This window comes from Dromiciops gliroides, chromosome 4 (genome assembly GCF_019393635.1).
Source record: "Dromiciops gliroides isolate mDroGli1 chromosome 4, mDroGli1.pri, whole genome shotgun sequence".
NCBI lineage: Eukaryota > Metazoa > Chordata > Mammalia > Microbiotheria > Microbiotheriidae > Dromiciops > Dromiciops gliroides.
The window spans coordinates 217,172,711-217,191,372 of NC_057864.1; the positions used below are offsets into that span (position 1 = coordinate 217,172,711).

The 18,662-nt window shown below is 44.6% G+C and overlaps 1 protein-coding gene across 1 annotated transcript; it reads right to left on the reverse strand.

The window, feature by feature from the left end:
- Positions 1-17,082: 17,082 nt before the first annotated feature.
- LOC122726183 (60S ribosomal protein L37a-like) lies at positions 17,083-17,649 on the reverse strand. Its single transcript, XM_043963731.1, has one exon. It carries the CDS (start codon positions 17,647-17,649, stop codon positions 17,371-17,373), a length of 279 nt encoding a protein of 92 aa, XP_043819666.1. The 3' UTR covers positions 17,083-17,370.
- Between the last annotated feature and the right edge of the window lie 1,013 nt (positions 17,650-18,662).

Below are 18,662 nucleotides of genomic sequence, written 5' to 3' on the forward strand. Positions count from 1 at the left end.
CTTTATATTTATGTTGTATGGATTTGGAGTCGTTTTTTAAAATAAAATGTTATGAATATCTTTTTTTTACAATACCAGGAATTCTCCCAGATTTCCTCCTTCATGCTCCCAGAAAATCATCCCATATAACAATATTGCTGTATATATTTTTATGTACATTTGTTATCTTCCCCCGTAGATTGTAAGCTCCTTTCCAGTAAGAGTTGTTTCATTCTTTTTACTTGTCAGTAAGTGTAGCACCTACTTTGGGCCAGGCACTATGCTAAGCAACGATGGGGATACAAAGAAAAGCAAAACACAGCCCCTTCTCTCAAGGAACTCAGTCCAATGGAGGTATGGGGGAGCCCACAACATGAAAACTATGGATAAACAGGATAAATTGGAAATAACCAGAGGGAAGACACTAGCATCATGGGGGATCTGAAAAGGCAGTATCTAACCTGCACTTAATAAATACTATTTAGTTTTCTGATTCTTGTGCCCTGTCTTCACCAAAAGGACCAATGATGTCTTGACGTGCACGTTCCTTGAATAAAAGTGAGGCAGTTATCAGCCTGGCTCTCTCCATGGTATAGAGGAAAGGCTCTAGAGTTGATGAATACGGTTACCATCTGTTTGATCTTGTGTTTACGGGAGGAGGGATCCCAACCCCCAAGGAATCCTTAAAGTTTCCTAAGGGGAAAACAGCTCTGCCTCCCACCTCAGAAATACAGTGTGGCAGAGCACAAAGATGATATATTCATATGGATAGGTGCTATTCATACCCAGGTACTCCTTCCCAGTAGTTCCCCTTCCAGTGGTTTTGCCCCTCCCAGCTGTTTTGCCTACAGCTTTTGTTTGTAAACATACAAAAGACCAGGTCTTCCTCTTACCGAGTTGAACAGTCTCCATAGTGATCCTGTCCTCCAGCCATATATTCCTCTCTCCTAATAAATCTTTTTATTTTACAAGATTCATGATGAGCCTCCAATTCTTTGGGTGAGCTAGCCCCACCCCACCATGCCGGTTGCAAGTCCCCATCCCCCCCCCCAACACTTGGACAAATTATTTACCCTCCTAAAGGCATAATTTTCTCATTTGTAAAATGAGAGGGTTGGATTACATCAGGGAGTTTTAAGCTTTTTTTTGTCACTACAATTTGTTGCCTATATTCATAATCGAAGGAAATGCTAAATTTCAATTAGAGGTTAGTGAAAATAAAGATGTGCGGGGCAGCTAGGTGGCGCAGTAGATGGAGCACCGGCCCTGGATTCAGGAGTACCTGAGTTCAAATCCGGCCTCAGACACTTGACACTTACTAGCTGTGTGACCCTGGACAAGTCATTTAACCCCAATTGCCTCACTAAAAAAAAAAAGAAAAGAAAAGAAAGATGTGATTAGTTTCCTGTCAAAATTCACCCGACACCATGAAATCTATCCAGGAGGTCCTCAGGTTTAAAGCAGCTGAACTAGATGAATTCTTTTTTTTTTTTTTTTTGTGGGGCAATGGGGGTTAAGTGACTTGCCTAGGGTCACACAGCTAGTAAGTGTCAAGTGTCTGAGGCTGGCTTTGAATTCAGGTACTCCTGAATCCAGGGACGGTGCTTTATCCACTGTGCCACCTAGCCGCCCCCCTGAACTAGATGAATTCTAATATCATTTTCAGCACTAGATCCCATAACACCCCAGAAGTTCTCTGGGGCACATCAAAGAACCTTCTAGAGAAACCAAGACAGAAGACAGACAAGCCTAGAGAGATAAGTGGAACCAGATTGGACAGAGCTAGTTCCAGGACCCCCACCCTTCATTCTAGTCTCCCTCAAACCTGGGGCGATAAGATCAGGTGTGGCTGCTTCCTTTGTGTCCTGAGAAGATGGCTTGAGAGATCTGCAGCCACCCCTCACCCAGTTCCTCCAGCCACCACCAGTGGGGGATGGTCCTCCCTCACTAAGGGAACTTTCCACAGTCAAATGGTCACCCCATCAGTCCTCTATAAAAGTACCTGCCCGTCTCCTGCTCAAGGTGATTGGTATCTCAGAGCCACACTCTGCCATGCCTTTCTCCCCATGAGAAGTCCAAGGATTTTGTCATGGAAGGATTATGGGCCCCAGTTACCCCAAGAGTTCTCTGGGGGGCTCAAAGAACTTTTCCCTTGAAACCTCAGGGGTTTTCCCTTGAAATCAAGTAGGCCTCTCCTTGACAATCAAAGACGGAGACAGACACACACACACACACACACACACACACACACACACACACACACACACACACACACCCCCCTCCCGGAGATAAGCAGCACCAGACTGAACTGAGCATGCTCTAGGACCACCACCCTACATTCCAGTCCTCCTAAACACCTGGATGAGGTAATCCAGGAGAAGACCACCTGGAACCACCCATCAGCAGACTGCTTAGACCCATCAGGACAAAGTTGACACCCACCACCAGATCGCTCATGAGGGATTCCTCCTACCCCAGCGCAACTCGGGAAGACCACCAGCCCCTCACTCAATAAGAGACTCTTACCCACCCCATGTCAACCCTATAAAATGGCACTCCACAAGCTAGTCAGGGAGGAAAGCATTTTGTCCAGGCAAAATTTTCCTCCCGGCCAGTTTCTCTTATACCCCAATAAACCTGTTCTTTTATTCCTAATTAGGTCTTATTCGAGAGTAATTCTTTACAGAGGAATCCTAAGGACCCACATGCTTTCTCCTATCAGTTTCTTTTTTTTTTTTCTTTTTTTTTTCTTTTTTTTTTTTTTTTTTTTTGCAGGGCAATTGGGGTTAAGTGACTTGCCCAGGGTCACACAGCTAGTAAGTGTTAAGTGTCTGAGGCCGGATTTGAACTCAGGTCCTCCTGAATCCAGGGTCAGTGCTTTAACCACTGCGCCATCTAGTTGCCCCTGTATCAGTTTCTCTCCCATATCATTTGGTGCCTCAACATGACTGGGTACTGGATTTCCCTCTGCTCACCATACAGCACCCGGAGAAGGTAAGAACCCATTTGGCATAATCTCTCCCCCTGACCCTTACCAGGGCTCTTTTTTTTGTTTTGTTTTTTTTCAAGCAACAGGCAGAGTAGTCACCCTCCTTTGTGGAAGGCCCAACCGGTCGTCTGAACCACGTTCGGACCAGAAGAATTCTCTGGGCAAAGGTTTAAACGGATCTTAGGCCCATGGGGCAGAGAGTGAACGTTCCGAAAGATTCTCCTCTGGGATGCATCCTAAAAGATTGGAATAAACTAGAACTCATAAATTTGAGAAAGAGATGCATGATACATTTTTGTAACGATTTGTGGCCACACTATCCGCTAGGAACTGAAGGAAACTGGCCTGTACATGGCACCCTTAATTATAATAACATTTTGCAGTTGGACAAGTTTTGTAAGCATGAAGGGAGATGGACAGAGATTCCATACATATCAGCCTTTATGATTTTAAGCCAGAAGTCAAATGAACAGAGTAGGATATGCCCAGCAAGATGCGAGAAATGGGTAATTGTCTCCTCTCAATGTGGATATTAACAGTCAGTCTTACTCCCCTGACCTGTTTGTAGGACAAAGGTCTCAGATCCCCTCCTCCCCCTCAGGTTAGCAAGGTCACATGGTTCAAGGAGCCCTGGTCTCAATTAGGTCCTCTCCAGAGTTCTGTCCATATGAGGAAGTATAAGGTCCACTCCTGAGTTATGCCCATAGAAGGAAGAGGGGTGGGAATACTGCGTTCAGATTAGCTAGTTTTTGCGCGTAGATTGTAACCCCGACCAGTGATGAAAAAGGGGAAGGTCCATTTGCGTTAGGGACTAGGGTATAAAACAGGGCCTGCGAGCCCCCTTTCTGGGCACCCTAGGGTGCCTCCTTCTCATGAGAAGAAAATAAAGCCTTTGTCACCTCGCTGCTGAGTTCCTTGAGAATTATTGAGAAGAGGATGAATTTTTCCCTCACAAAGGCCAATTAAATCTCAGAAGGCTCAGGATGATTGTAAAAGGCCTTCTTCCTCACAGGGGGTTCAGGTATCAGATGATTTCTTAGTCGATGCCCTATTAATGGGGAATCCTTACAAGTCTAAGGAACTGGTTGACTCCTCTGATATGCCTTCCTCCCCTAGTACTCCCTCCCTTCAGGCCACACCACCCTCTTCTCCTCCCATGAAAAAAAAGCAATTCATAGGCCTGACTATACAAGCCAGTGATGAATACGCACAGGCTGGCACCTGGGCAGGAACCCCAAGCACCACAGCAGTACCCTCGGGCAATCCCGGCTGGGATTATCATGACAGGGCCCTGATAGAGCTCGGAGGGATCACATGGTTACTTGTCTCATTGAGGGTATGAAAAGAGGGGTCAAGAAACAGGTCAATTATGAAAGGGTAAAGGAGGTAATACAGGGGCCTGACAAAAATCCTTCTGTCTTCATGAGCCGTTTAGCGGACTCTATGAAGAAATACACAAACTTAGATCCAGAAAAGGAGGAAGGGATAACTGTCCTCAATATTCAATATGCCAATCTGCTCCTGATATTAGGAGGAAACTCCAGAAATTGGAATTGGGCCCTCACAGCTCCTTGATACTGCTTTTAAGATTTTTAATAACAGGGACTTTGCGATAGAGGCAGAGAAAGAAGAGAAGGATCGAGCATGCTCGATGGAGCAAGCCTCTCTGATAACAGCAGCCATGAGGTCGGCAATCAGCTCTCAAGGCGGCCAAGGTAGGGGCAATTGCTTCAACTGTGGCAAGCCGGGACACTGGAAAGGAGAGTGCCTCTCGAAAGGAAACAATCTCCCCACCGCGCCGTGTCTGAAATGTCATCAAGGAGGCCATTGGTCTCGTGACTGCCCCCATGGGTCTGGCCGCAGGAAAACCCAGTGCCCAACTGTCCTGTCCCCAGTGGACCGGGACTGAGGGTGCCTGGGGGCCGGCCAGCCCCTAACGAAACTCTCCATGGCAGTGACCTTAGAGATAGCTGGTGAGGAAATTGTCATGGGGTGCAGGGCACCCCAGAAGTTCTCTGGGGCACACCGAGGAATCTTCTTGAGAAACTAAACCAGAGGACAGATAACGCCTAGAGAGATAAACTGAACCAAATCAGACTGGGCTAGCTTGGGATTCCTACCCTTCATTCTGGTCTCCCTTACCCCTGGGGAGATAAGTTTGGGTGTGGCTGCGGCCTTTGTGTTCTGAAGAGGGATCCCTAGCCATCCCTCACCCAATTCCTCTAGTCACTACCAGTGGGGGATGGTCCTCCACTCCTCACCCAATTCCCCCAGCTACCACCAGTGGGGGATGGTCCTCTCTCACTAAAGGAACTTTTCACGGGCAGATGGTCCACCCCCATCAGTCCTCTATAAAAGTACCTTCCAGTCTCCTGTTCGAGGAGATTTGGTACCTCTGAGTCATGTGCTTTATGCCAAATCTCCCCATGAAAGTCCAAGGATTTCTTTCATGGTTTCCCTCCCCCCACCCTTCCCTTCCCTTGCTCCTAAATAAACTATCACCTTATTCTAACTAAGTTTTGTGTGCAAGAGGGTGTAATTCTTTAAAGAGGAATTCCCAAGAACCCCAACTCCCACCAACCCGTACCCCATTTTCCCACCATATCAAAATTATTTTTTTAATAGATACGGGGGGGGGGGGGGCCGCGGCGGATAGGTGGCGCAGTGGATAGAGCACCAGCCCTGGAGTCAGGAGTACCTGAGTTCAAATCCGGCCTCAGACACTTAACACTTACTAGCTGTGTGACCCTGGGCAAGTCACTTAACCCCAATTGCCTCACTAAAAAAAAAAAAATAGATACCGGGGCCAGCTTCTCTGTTTTAATCTGTCACGTAGGACCCACTATTCCATCAAGGCATAAGGTTGTGGGAATTGGGGGTAAAGCTCTAAAATGTAGGCAGACATTGCCTTTAACATGTGTGTATGAGGACCATATATTCGAACACTCCTTTCTGATTCTAAGCTCCTCACCCTGTCCCCTACTGGGGAGAAACATTATGGGGAAACTGGGGTCGCAATTCACCATAATACCTCTTCTTCCTTTACTCCCCAGGACACCTGTCCCCCTCAGACCAGATAACATCCCATTAGAAATATGGGAAAATATAAATAAAGAAGTCTAGGAATTCCAGGGCGGGCAAAACGAATAGATCCTAGCTCAAGCCTTCTGTCTCTTATCCAAACAAAAAGCAGTACCACATTTCCCAGGCAGCTAGCTGCAAGGGCTCCCGCCCCTCATTGAGAAATTCCTAGCTCATGGACTTTTGGTTTGCTGTAACTCCCTGCAATTCCGCTTACAGAAACCGAATGGATCTTGGAGGATGGTACAAGATCTTAGAGTGGTCATCGAGAGTGACTCCGTTTCTTTAATGGTTTCCCTTCCCTTCCCTTCTTCCCCTGCCACTAAATAAATTACTATCTTATTCTAACTGCTTTTGTGTGCAAGAGGGTGTAATTCTTTTTTTTTTTTACAGGGCAATGAGGGTTAAGTGACTTGCCCAGAGTCACACAGCTAGTAAGTGTCAAGTGTCTGAGGCCGGATTTGAACTCTGGTCCTCCTGAATCCAGGGCCGGTTCTTTATCCACTGTGCGACCTAGCTGCCCCAGAGGGTGTAATTCTTTAAAGAGGAATTCCTAAGGACCCCAAATCCCATTCCCTATCCCAAACCCCCTACCCCATTTTCCCCAAGACAACCCTAATGGGTTTGCAGTGGACTCCACCAGCCCAACCACCAGACTCCTCCTTATTGGCCTCACTGCAGGAGGAAATAAAAATGGGGGAACAGAAGCAAAAAGGCCTCCACAAGCGGAGGCCTTTTCTGATCCTTCTATTTCCACCACTCCACCCCAATATTATTTACTTTCTATGTATGTTCAATTATCTAGTTACATGCACCACTACCACCACAGTAAGAAAATGGGGGAGGGGTTGACTCCTCTCACTATCCACTGGCAAGGATTAGTTTGGGAATACCCCTACAGGCCATCAGTGGGTATTCAGATTGAGAGATTTTCCATTTGGGAAAGTGGATTCAGATACGTCTGGAGAATAAAAGCAGACACTCAAATGCTAATATCCACAAATGGGGGGTTAATTCAAATAGAAAAGAACTTCCCTTGAGGAATCAATGGAGAAGGCTTGGGGATTTTAACTCTCAAAAGAGGGAGGGCCGGTCTTGAGTTAGGGGATTGGAAGAGATAAAAGCAAGCCCAGGAGCCTGCATCACTCCACTAGGGGGTGGCCCGTTCTTTGAGAATGAGAATAAATGAACCTTTGACACATCACCAAAGCTGAGTTCCAGAAATTATTGGAGTGATATTTCTCACAACCACCTCCATTTCACACACACCCTCCCCCAATGAAATGTCAGCTACTCAAGGGTAGGGCCTATTTTCAGTTTTGTCTAGCACAGAGTCAGGTACTTAGGCACTCAATATATGTGTGAATAGGAGTTTCCAATGGAAACAGATCAAAATAAGGGAACTAGGGACTGCTTCAGGGGATCAATCAGTCAACAACCTTTAGTCTACTATGAGTCAAGCCCTGTATTAGGTGATGGGCTGTCTGCCTGACCTGCCTGATCCATTAGAAGCAATGAATATAGTTGTCTAGAAGTATAATTCAAAACCTTGTGGGGTTTGGTAGGAAATAGAGAGATGGATAATGAGCTTCCTATCAGTGGAGCTCTTCAAGCATTAGAGATGTTATAGGAGTTCCTTCTGGTCTGAATCCTGTCCAGCTATTCGATCGTGTGTATTGCTTGACCCCTGAGCCTCAGTTCCCATATATGCAAAATGGGAATAAATGCGATGATTGGTTGTTGTAAAGATAACCATAAAGTGCTTTATAAACCTTAAAAGTCCTGTATAAATATCAGCTATTAAGATTTCTCTAAGATTCCCGAGAATCTTTCATTTAAAGAATCTATAGGGGCAGCTAGGTGGTGTAGTGGATAAAAGCCTTGGATTCAGGAGGACCTGAGTTCAAATTTGACCTCAGACACTTGACACTTACTAGCTGTATGACCCTAGGCAAGTCATTTAACCTTCACTGCACCGAAAAAAAAAATCTATACATAATGACAGGCAGATACTCACCACATACAAACCAAATTTTTTAAAAATTGGAATAAAGCAGACCCCTCTCCCATGTTTTAGCTAGAAACTCTTTCCCCTCTGTCTTTACCTTGCTTTTTTTTTTTTTTGGTACCACTGGAGATTTTTGCTATATTCAAGTAGGAGTAAAGTCCTGGGTTGTCAGCTTTGGCACTGATACCTTGGTGTGGAATGACACCCCAGGGCTCACTTTAGGAGTATGCAGAACCCTAAATCCCTCCTCCCACACCCTTAAGGTAGCGCCAGTACGGACCATGACTGCATAGACTTAATTGACCACACTTTCTCTAGCAGCCCAGACCTGCGGGACACGCCCTAATCCAACCCTGACTTAATCTGGTTTAGCAATGGCTCCTCCTTTGTTGAGGGTGGAGAGAGAAGGGCGGGATACTCTGTAGTCTCCCTTACCGACACCATAGAAGCAAAGAACCTCTCTCCTGGGACCTCTGCTCAAAAGGCAGAATTGATTGCTCTCACAAGGGCCTTAGGGTTGGCTAAGGGCAGGTCAATTAATATCTATACTGACTCCAAGTATGCTTTCCATGTCCTCCGTGCTCATGGGGCCATATGGAAAGAACGGGGATTATTGACCTCTAAGAACTCCCCCGTAAAACATGGGCCAGAAATAATGCACCTTCTTGAGGCAGTAACCCTACCTCGGGAGGTGGCCGTGATGCATTGTCTGGGGCACCAAAAGGGAGATTCCTCAATTTTTCAGGGAAACAGGAGAGCAGACCATGCCGCAAAGGCTGTCACCCCTCCCCCACTGGGCCCTCCGCCCAATCCTCTGTCTCGGCCTCCACCTGAGCTATCTCCCCAACCCAGGTTCTTACCAGCATCTCCCACTGCTTCCCTGCTTCCATTAAGGGAATTTCCCATTGGGAAGGTCACAACATTAAGGCATGTCCCTTTTTCCATAAGCAGGTTATCTCAGATTAAAGAGAAATTGGGGAGTTACTCAGAGAACCCCACAAAGTTCATAGATGGCTTTAAGTCTGTGACACTGGAGTTTGACCTTTCCTTTGCAAATTATTCTTGCCAGCTGTTGTACCCCTGACGAGAAAAAACAGATTTGGGACCTGGTGGTACAAGTTGGGGATGAACACTCGCAGGTTGAAAATTGGGTTGGGGTCCCTGGATTTACAGCTGTCCCAGTTATAAAACCGAGATGGAACTATGATAACAGGGAAGACAGAGCTCGTAGAAATCACATGGTCACCTGCCTGGTTGAGGGAATGAGAAGGGGGGTTAAGAAACAAGTCAATTATGGAAAGGTGAGGGAGGTAACACAGGGGTCTGATGAAAATCCTGCTGTCTTCATGAGCCGCTTAGTGAACTCTCTGAAGAAATATACCAACCTAGACCCCCAAAGAGATGTAGGAATAACTGTCCTCAATATTCATTTTATCAGCCAGTCTGCTCCTGACATTAGGAGAGAGCTCCAGAAGTTAGACTGGGGTCCCCAGATCCCATCCTCACAACTCCTTGATTTTGTTTTTAAGATTTTTAATAACAGGGACCTTGCAGTAGCCAAAGAGAGAGAAAAGATGGCTCGTGCCCACTCTATAGACCAAGCTTCTATAATAGCAGCAGCCATCACCACATCTGCTACCAGCAGAATTCCGGCTGGCCGAGATTCTGGCAGCTGCTGTAAAGTGGGACACAGAAGAGGGGGATGCCGCACGAAGGTGACCCAGGGCAGCACCCAAGAGATCAGCTTAGCAAAAATCCAGCGCTCTGCAGCTTGCTCTCCTGACCAGCACCTTGTCAGGCCCACGGCCAAGCTGGACATAGGAGGCAAGCCTAGGAATGGTTTGGGGGCGACCTCTGTCTTACTCTTTGGTTCAGGTCCTAGCATGCAATCAAGGCACAAAGTAGGGATGGGATAAAAGGACCCTAAATGTAGACAGACACTGCCTATCACAGAATTAGGCTTGATTTGATTACTTAACTCCGGTAAAGCAGTCCACACCCTGTCCTGTTCAGCCTTTCCAGCTTCCACTGGGAAAAAAAAAAAAAAGGTCCCACTTGACTGATATAGTCCCTTTTCGTTTTTGCTCTGGTCAATTTTAATTTTTTTGTTTAAGTCTGTTCCATCTAGGCTCAAGCATTCATGGCAGATACCCATTGTGCCTATGTGTCGACTCTGGACTCTCTGGGCCCCTCATAGCTCTGTGCACTCCAGGCCTTCTCCACTTCTCTCCCCTCCCCCTCTCTTGCGCTGTGATTTCTTCGACCCCCGGTCAGCATGAAGCAGTTTCAGAAGAATCTTCGTCCCCTTTCCTTATATATAGAGAAGTGGGGAAATGTCATGGGGTGCAGAGCACCCCAGAGGTTCTCTGGGGCACATCAAGGAAACTTCTCCTCGAGAAACTAAACCAGAGGACAGAGATGAACTGAACCAATCAGACTGAGCTAGCTTTGGATTCCTACCCTTCATTCTGGTCCTGGGGAGATAAGTTTGGGTGTGGCTGCGGCCTTTGTGTCCTGAAGAGAGGTCTCACCCCTCACCCAATTCCCCCAGCTACCACCAGTGGGGGATGGTCCACCCTCACTAAAGGAACTTTTCACAGGCAGATGGTCCACCCCCATCAGTCTTCTATAAAAGTACCTACCTGTCTCCTGCTCGAGGAGATTTGGTACCTCTGAGCCATGTGCTTTGTGCCTATCTCCCCATGAGAAGTCCAAGGATTTCTTTCATGGTTTCCCTTCCCTCCCCCCTTCCCTTCCCTTGGCCCTAAATAAACTACCACTTATTCTAACTGCTTTTGTGTGCAAGAGGGTATAATTCTTGTCTTTTTTTTGGTTGTTTTTTTTTTTTAAGTAAGGCAATTGGGGTTAAGTGACTTGCCCAGAGTCACACAGCTAGTAAGTGTTAAGTGAGGCCATATTTGAACTCAGGTACTCCTGACTCCAGGGCCAGTGCTCTATCCACTGCTCCACCTAGCTGCCCCAGAGGGTGTAATTCTTTAAAGAGGAATTCCTAAGAACCCCAACCCCTAACCAAACCTGTACCCCACTTCCCCCCATATCAAAATTAACTTACTTTCTTTGTACTTGTTTTTCCCAGCTGTAAACTGGGGATTGATAATGCCAAAATACAGCAGGGGTTAGCTAATTGATTTAGGGAAGTGTTTAGAAAATACAAAATGCAATATAAATGCTAATTATAGGTAGAGTGGATTATATACAGCCTTCAGGTGTTCTTCTCCATTTCTATAGCACTCTTCATACTCAGCATATGAAGCAATCCCACACTTGCAGCTTAGAGTTTGAAGAACATTGCCTATTTATAAAGACTCCTTAAGTGAGACTGGCTATATCTACTTGGCAGGGACTATTGAGCTTACATTACCTCCAGAGTAGCTGTTTAAAACTGGAAATTTGTTTCCAAACTGAAGTTGCCTGGATTTTTCTTTTAAATACTAAGGCATGATGATGAAAGGTGCAATAGGGCATGGCTCTGTCAACTAACAAATCAACAAATGCCATTACCCATAATGTGGACTAAATAATTCATACACAAATTTCATAAAAAGGAAAAGGGGAAATGAACTTCTCTGAAGATTTACTGCATAACTCCTGCCCTGACTGTTGTCCCTGCTAGGGCAAAGAATAAAGAACTATTTACTTCTCGAAGCAATATACAAGTTGGGTTGGTGCAATGAGATTTGGGACAAAGCGGCAATAGAACCTAGGGAGAGAAAAGAACTATCATTTGTATCCAACAAAAATAAGAAAGCACAATGGGAAGTCTAAAAAGAACTGACAACCACACCGCTCTTGTGGGACAAGTCAAAAGTAAAAAACTCCCAGAAATACAATAGTTATTTGTGCCCCTGGCCATCTTAGCCCCTGGCTATATTAGCCTCCTTTATTTCCATTAAGAGTTAGGAATCATTAAAATAGGCAAAATGTTGTAGTGAGTGCTAAGAGCTCTAGATTTGGGTGTGAGTGCACCTGAATTCTGATTTACTATTTACAGGCTGTGTAACCACAGGCAAATCAAATCCCTTGGGGCTTGTTTTCTCATATGTACAGTGAGAGAGGAGGAGCTCACTCTATGAATACTCTGGTTCTTTCTGTTTCTAAATGGAGTCCTCCTATTTATTGAACATTTGCTATGTGTTCAGCACAGTGCTAAGAACACTAAGGGCCAAAGAAAAAGTATATATGCTTCCAAGAAGCCGAGTCTAACTGATGTCTGATACAAGATCTCGATAATAATTCAATGCTAAACTGTTAGATTAACCCATTAGATAAAGTACTAGCCTGGAGCCAGGAAGACTCAACTTTCTGAATTCAAATCTGATTTACTAGCTGTGTAACCCTGGGCAAGTCATTTAATCCTGTTTGCTTCATTTTCCTCATCTGTCAGATTAGCTGGAGAAGGAAATGGCAAACCACTCCAGTATCTTTGCCAAGAAAACCCCAATGGAGTCACCAAGAGTCGGGCATAACTGAAACAACAACCAACTTTTTATAGTAAGTTCCAGAGGAATTTAGAGAAGGGGAAAGCTCACTAGGCTGAAACAGAAGTTGCCTAAGGAGATGGTAAGGCTTGAGCCAGATAGTTAAGGATCAGTGATGATATAGTGGGAAAATGGGGTACGGGGTGGGGTTGGGGTTCTTGGGAATTCCTCTTTAAAGAATTACACCCTCTTGCACATAAAACGTAGTTAGAATAAGGTGATAGTTTATTTAGGAGCAAGGGAAGGGAAGGGTGGGGGAGGGAAACCATGAAAGAAATCCTTAGACTTTTCATGGGGAGATTTGGCATAAAGCACATGGCTCAGAGGTACCAAATCTCCTCGAACAGGAGACTGGAAGGTACTTTTATAGAGGACTGATGGGGGTGGACCATCTGCCCGTGAAAAGTTCCTTTAGTGAGAGAGGACCATCCCCCACTGGTGGTAGCTGGGGGAATTGGGTGAGCAGTGGAGGACCATCCCCCACTGGTAGTGACTAGAGGAATTGGGAGAGGGGTGGCTAGGGATCCCTCTTCAGGACACAAAGGCCGAAGCCACACCCAAACTTATCTCCCCAGGATAAGGGAGACCAGAATGAAGGGTAGGAATCCCAAGCTAGCTCAGTCCGATTTGGTTCCTCTAGGCGTTATCTGTCCTCTGGTTTAGTTTCTCAAGGAGAAGATTCCTCGGTGTGCCCCAGAGAAATTCTGGGGTGCTCTGCGCCCCATGACATTAGGATTTGAAAAGGTAGAGCCAGTTTCCCAATGAAAATAACAGCATGAACAAAGGCATGGAGGTAAAAATTAACATGGTGTATGTGGGCAATGGTGAGGAAGCTGGCTCAATAATCTGGAGGCAAAGTAAAGGACAATCATAAAGGTGATATAACTGGAAACCAAGTCATAATCAAACAAATGACAAGCATTCATAAAGCACCCATGATTTGCTAGGCACTGTACCAAAACTAAATTGAAATAGTCTTTAGTTATGGGGGAGCTTATGAGGGTCAATTTGCATATATGTAGATATATGTAAAATACTAGGATACCTTAAAAGAGAAGGCAGTAGGAAGAACAGGGAAAGGCTCTTAATAATTAGTTATCCAAATAGGTTGCCTTAAGAGGTGTCAAGTTTTCAATTCATGGAAATTGTCTTTGTTTTTCGTTTGTTTGTTTTTCAGGGCAATGGGGGTTAAGTGACTTGCCCAGGGTTACACAGCTAGTAAGTGTCAAGTGTCTGAGGTCGGATTTGAACTCAGGTACTCCTGAATCCAGGGCTGGTGCTTTATCCACTGCACCACCTAGCCACCCCAATTCATGGAAATTGTCAAGAAACTAGAATAAAAAAAAGATTTCCTCATGTGAGGGCCAAAAAAAGAAAAGAAAAGAAAAGAAAAGAAACTGCATACTGCTTTGTCCACAGGGGAAGGAGAGAAGACCCTGACCATGTTCAGAAATGAATTGGAATCAGGAATCCTTCTGATTCCAAGGCATCAGCAGTTGGTATTGGAGGAGTAGAATGAGAAATAGGGTATGGGTCAGATTACCAAGGTGAAACAATCTGGATTTAGCGTGGGAGCTAAGGGATCCTGGGCAGGACAGCTACAAGATGAAGACCTTTTCTTAAAGGTCTTAACCTTCTTAGGTTAATCTGCATGTGGTATGCAATGTAATACACTATTAGGGCTGCTAGGTCCAACAAGGTCCAACCTCCTCACTTAAAGATGAGTAAATAGTTACAGAAAGTTGAAGTTACCCAAGGCTGATATTTAGTACTAGAGCCAGGATGACTAAAATGTGGGTCTTCTAATTCACAGGGGCAGTGCTACACCATGATGCCTTTTATGTGAAAGCTATTGGCTTAAACCAGTATTTCACCCTAGACCTGAGTGCTTGCAAATTACAAACTAGATGCACATAACCATATACAGTTAGATCTGAGATCACAAAAGGTGATCTGATGCAACCTTCTTAGTTTCCAAGTAAGAAAATAAGGCACATAAAGGTTAAATAGAAATTCTCCTGCCATCCATTCATTCTTGCCAGACCTCAGCCCTGGATTACTCTGATCATTAGCCTTCTCCGTTCTTACTTGTTACCGAATGAAGATAGAGGAAGTTACACAAATATTATAAATTCAATTCACCCAACTTCAACTGAACCCTCACTGCAGCAAGGAAATCCTTTTACTCCTCCCTGAATGATTCTCTCATTCCCTACAGATGCTTTGCAAAACTTCCCTTAAAGCTCCCACACCTACTCTCCCTCCCCAACTCTCTTGGCTGAGGAACAATTCCATTTCTTCTTTTTCTGAGACACTGCAGGCCAGCCTATGTGAGCTCCCTTCTCTCCTTCCCATCAAGATTTCTTAACATCCTCTATCTTTTCCTCAGTCTCTTAATGAGGTTGCTCTTCTTGTCAAGGCCAACTCTTCTACATATGCCCTGCATTATGCCTCCTAGTCTTCTCTAGTAGATTACCTCATCACCCTCCACTTTAATTTCTTTTTTGTTTGTTTGTTTGTTTGGTGAGGCAATGGGGGTTAAGTGACTTGCCCAGGGTCACACAGCTAGTAAGTATCAAGGGTCTGAGGCCAGATTTGAACTCAGGTCCTCCTGAATCCAGGGCCGGTGCCTTATCCATTGCACCACCTAGCTGCCCCTCCACTTTAATTTCTAACCTCTCCCTATTGATATTTTCTCTGCTACCTCTACAAATGCCTGAATCTCCCCATTCTTTTTTTTTTAAATAAAAGTATTTTATTATTTTCCAGTTACATGTAAAGATAGTTTTCAACATTTGTTTTTATAAGATTTCTGGGGCAGCTAGGTAGTGCAGTGGATAGAGCACCCGCCCTGGATTCAGGAGGACCTGAGTTCAAATCTGGCCTCAGACACTTAACAATTACTAGTTGTCTGACCCTGGGCAAGTCACTTAACCTCAATTGCCTCACCAAAAAAAAAAAAATCCAATTTTCCAATTTTTCTCCCTCCCTCCCCTAGACAGCAGGTAATCTGATATAGGGTTTTTTTTAATATATAGGTTTATACACACACACACACACACACACACACACACATATGTCACGGGAGGATTATGAGCCCGGGTTACCCCAAAAGTTGTCTGGGGAGGTGAAGGAACTTTTCCCTTGAAACCTCAGTTTTCCCTTGAAATCAAGTAGGCCTCTCCTTGAGCTCAATCAAGGACATACATACCCCAAAAGTGTAAGCAGCACCAGATTGAACTGAGCATGCTCCGGGACCACTACCCCTGCATTCCAGTCTTCCTGAGCACCTGGATGACTTAATCCTGTTGGGAGTGACTACACCAGAAGACCACCTGGAACCGCCCCCCAGCAGACTGCTCGAACCCACCAGGATGGAGTTAACACCCATCACCAGATTGCTCATGAAAGATCATCACCTACCTCAGCCTACCACCAGAGCACCCCCAGCCCATCACCCAATAAGGGACATTCTTACCCATGCCATCTGAACCCTATACAAGGGCGCTCCCCAAGCTAGTTGGGGAGGAAAGCATTTTGTTTCTCCAAAACCTTCCTCCCGGCCAGTTTCTCTTGTACCCCAATAAACCTGTTCTTTTATTCCTAAACAGGACCTGCACGAGAGTGTAATTCTTTACAGAGGAATCCTAAGGCCCCACGTGCTTTCTCCCCATATCATATACATAATAACATCAAACATTTCTGCATTAGTCATGTTATAAGAGAAGAATCAGAGCAAAAAGGAAAAACTTCAAAAAAGAAAAACAACAGCACCAAAAACAAAAGAGATGGTATGACTCAATCAGTATCCATACTCCACATTTCTTTCTTTCTTTTTTTTCCCCTGGATTTGGAGATCCTTTTCCATCATGAGTCCTCCAGAACTCTCCTGTACCATTGCATTGGTGAGAAGAATCTAGTCCATCACAGTTGATCAACACATAATGTTGATGATACTGTGTACAATGTTCTTCTGGTTCTGCTCATCTCACTCATCATCAGTTCATGTAAGTCCTTCCAGGCTTCTCTGAACTCATCCTGCTCATTCTTTCTTACAGCACAATAGAGGAATCTCCCCATTCTTAAAACAATCTTCACTAGACGCTATCATCCCCTCAGGCTATCATCTGATTTTTCCTTTCTCAGCAGTACTCCTAGAAAAAGTGTCTGCACACTCATTTGAATCTAATTCTTCTCTTCTCAAACCTTCAGACCTCATCATTCAAATGAAACTGCTCTCTACAAAATTACCAAAGATTTCTAAATTGTCCTTAGTTTTTTCTTAGTTCTTGTCCTTCTTGACCTCTCTGCTGCATTTTACATTTTACACTTTTGACCACTCTTTCCTCCTCTTCCCTGGGTTTTTGCATACTGCTCTCCTAGTTTCCTCCTACCTGTCTGCTCCTTTCCAGTCTCCTTTGCTGATGTCATTCTTACCGAAACCCCTCACAATGGATGATTGGATGCTCCCTTAGGCTTCATCCTGGGACTTCTTCAGGGTCTATACTTTTTCTCTTGGTAACATCAATTCTCATTGGTTGCAATAACATGTTTATATAGATGAATCAAATATCTATATATTCAGCCCATTTTTCTCCAGTGAATTTCAATTCTGCATCACAAAAGCCTGCAGTTTTATAGTTGAAGTTTCACAGACACCTCAAACTCAATATACCCAAAGCAGAACTCATTATCCTTCCCCTCCTCATCCGCTCCTGTTCCAAACTTCCCTATTTCTTTTTCCTTTTTTTTCCCATAAATTAACCCATTTATTGTTGTACTATGGGCTACAGATATTTGATGGGGAGAAGATTTTACTGGTCTTTCAATTCCTTCAGTCTTCTGTTGACGGATTTGACTGTAACTGCAGAGGTGGTATTATAAGTCCATGCACCACCAGCTACTGTTTTCATATAGGATCCACAATGCCAGATACCCACAGTCCGTCTCTTCATTTTGGTCTTGCCACACAAGGAGCAGGTATACTTGGCATGCTGGCTAATTTCAATTTTCTTCACCATTTTTCTGAGGGATGCACCATAACATGTTCCATATTTACCAATAATTCCATCCTTCTTAGTGTGTTTAGCCATGTTGCCAATCACAGGCCTGGAACTTGAAGAGGCCAAACTTCCCTATTTCTACCAAAGGCACTGCTACTCTTCACGCCACAAATCTAATCAGTTGCCAAATTGTTTCTGCCTCCACATCTCAAGACTACCCCCATTTCACCATCCACAGTCACCAGCCTAGTTCAGCTCATCACTTCTTGTGTGGTCTAGTGCATTAGACTTTTCATTGGTCTCTCCTCATCTCTTCCAAGTTTTACTTAGTGTTCTTTACACCATTGCCGAAGTGATTTACCTTAAGCACAGAACTAACCATGCCACTCCCCTAATAAGTAAACTGCTGGGGTTCCCTGTTACCTCTAGGATCAAATATAAATTCCTCTTTAGCTTTTAAAGCCTTTTATAACCTGCCCCCAACCTATCTTTCTAGTCTTACTGGACACAACCCTCTTCCATAGTCTTCCATAAAGCCAAACTGGGTTTGTGTTCTTCATGCATGACATTGCATATCCTATCTCCATGTCCTAGTCTTTGTACTTTCCATCCCACATGCCTGAAATTCACTCCCTCTTTTCTGCCTCTTAAAATTCTTTTTCTTCAAAGAGTAGCTCAACAACCACCTTCTATATGAAGACTTTTCATTTCCCCAACTATTAGTGCCTTCCCTACCTACCCTGTATTTATCTATTTTTATCTTTATTCTTTTTAACTTTTTTTGGAGGGGAGGCATATATTTGTATATGTATTTGCTGTTGCCCCCAAAAGAATGTATTGCTTTGAGAATGTTTCATTTTCTGTATTTATATGCCCACTGTCAAGCACATTGCCTGCACATAGTAGGCACTTAATACTTGTTGACTGATCAGGGCCACACATTGAGCCCTGATGTATGCCACATGGAAGATTTAGGTCTAGCTCCCAGTCCAGAGCAATTACCTTCATTGGCTCTCATCTCCTGACTTTTTTCTTGTAGAGAGTTGAGAAAAGGCATACTTTAAAATTTGAATGTGGGGGGCAGCTAGATGGCACAGTGGATA

Coding starts and splice junctions, on each gene's coding strand:
- LOC122726183 (XM_043963731.1), bottom strand. CDS start 17,649: ATGGCTAAACACACTAAGAAGGATGGAATTATTGGTAAATATGGAACA.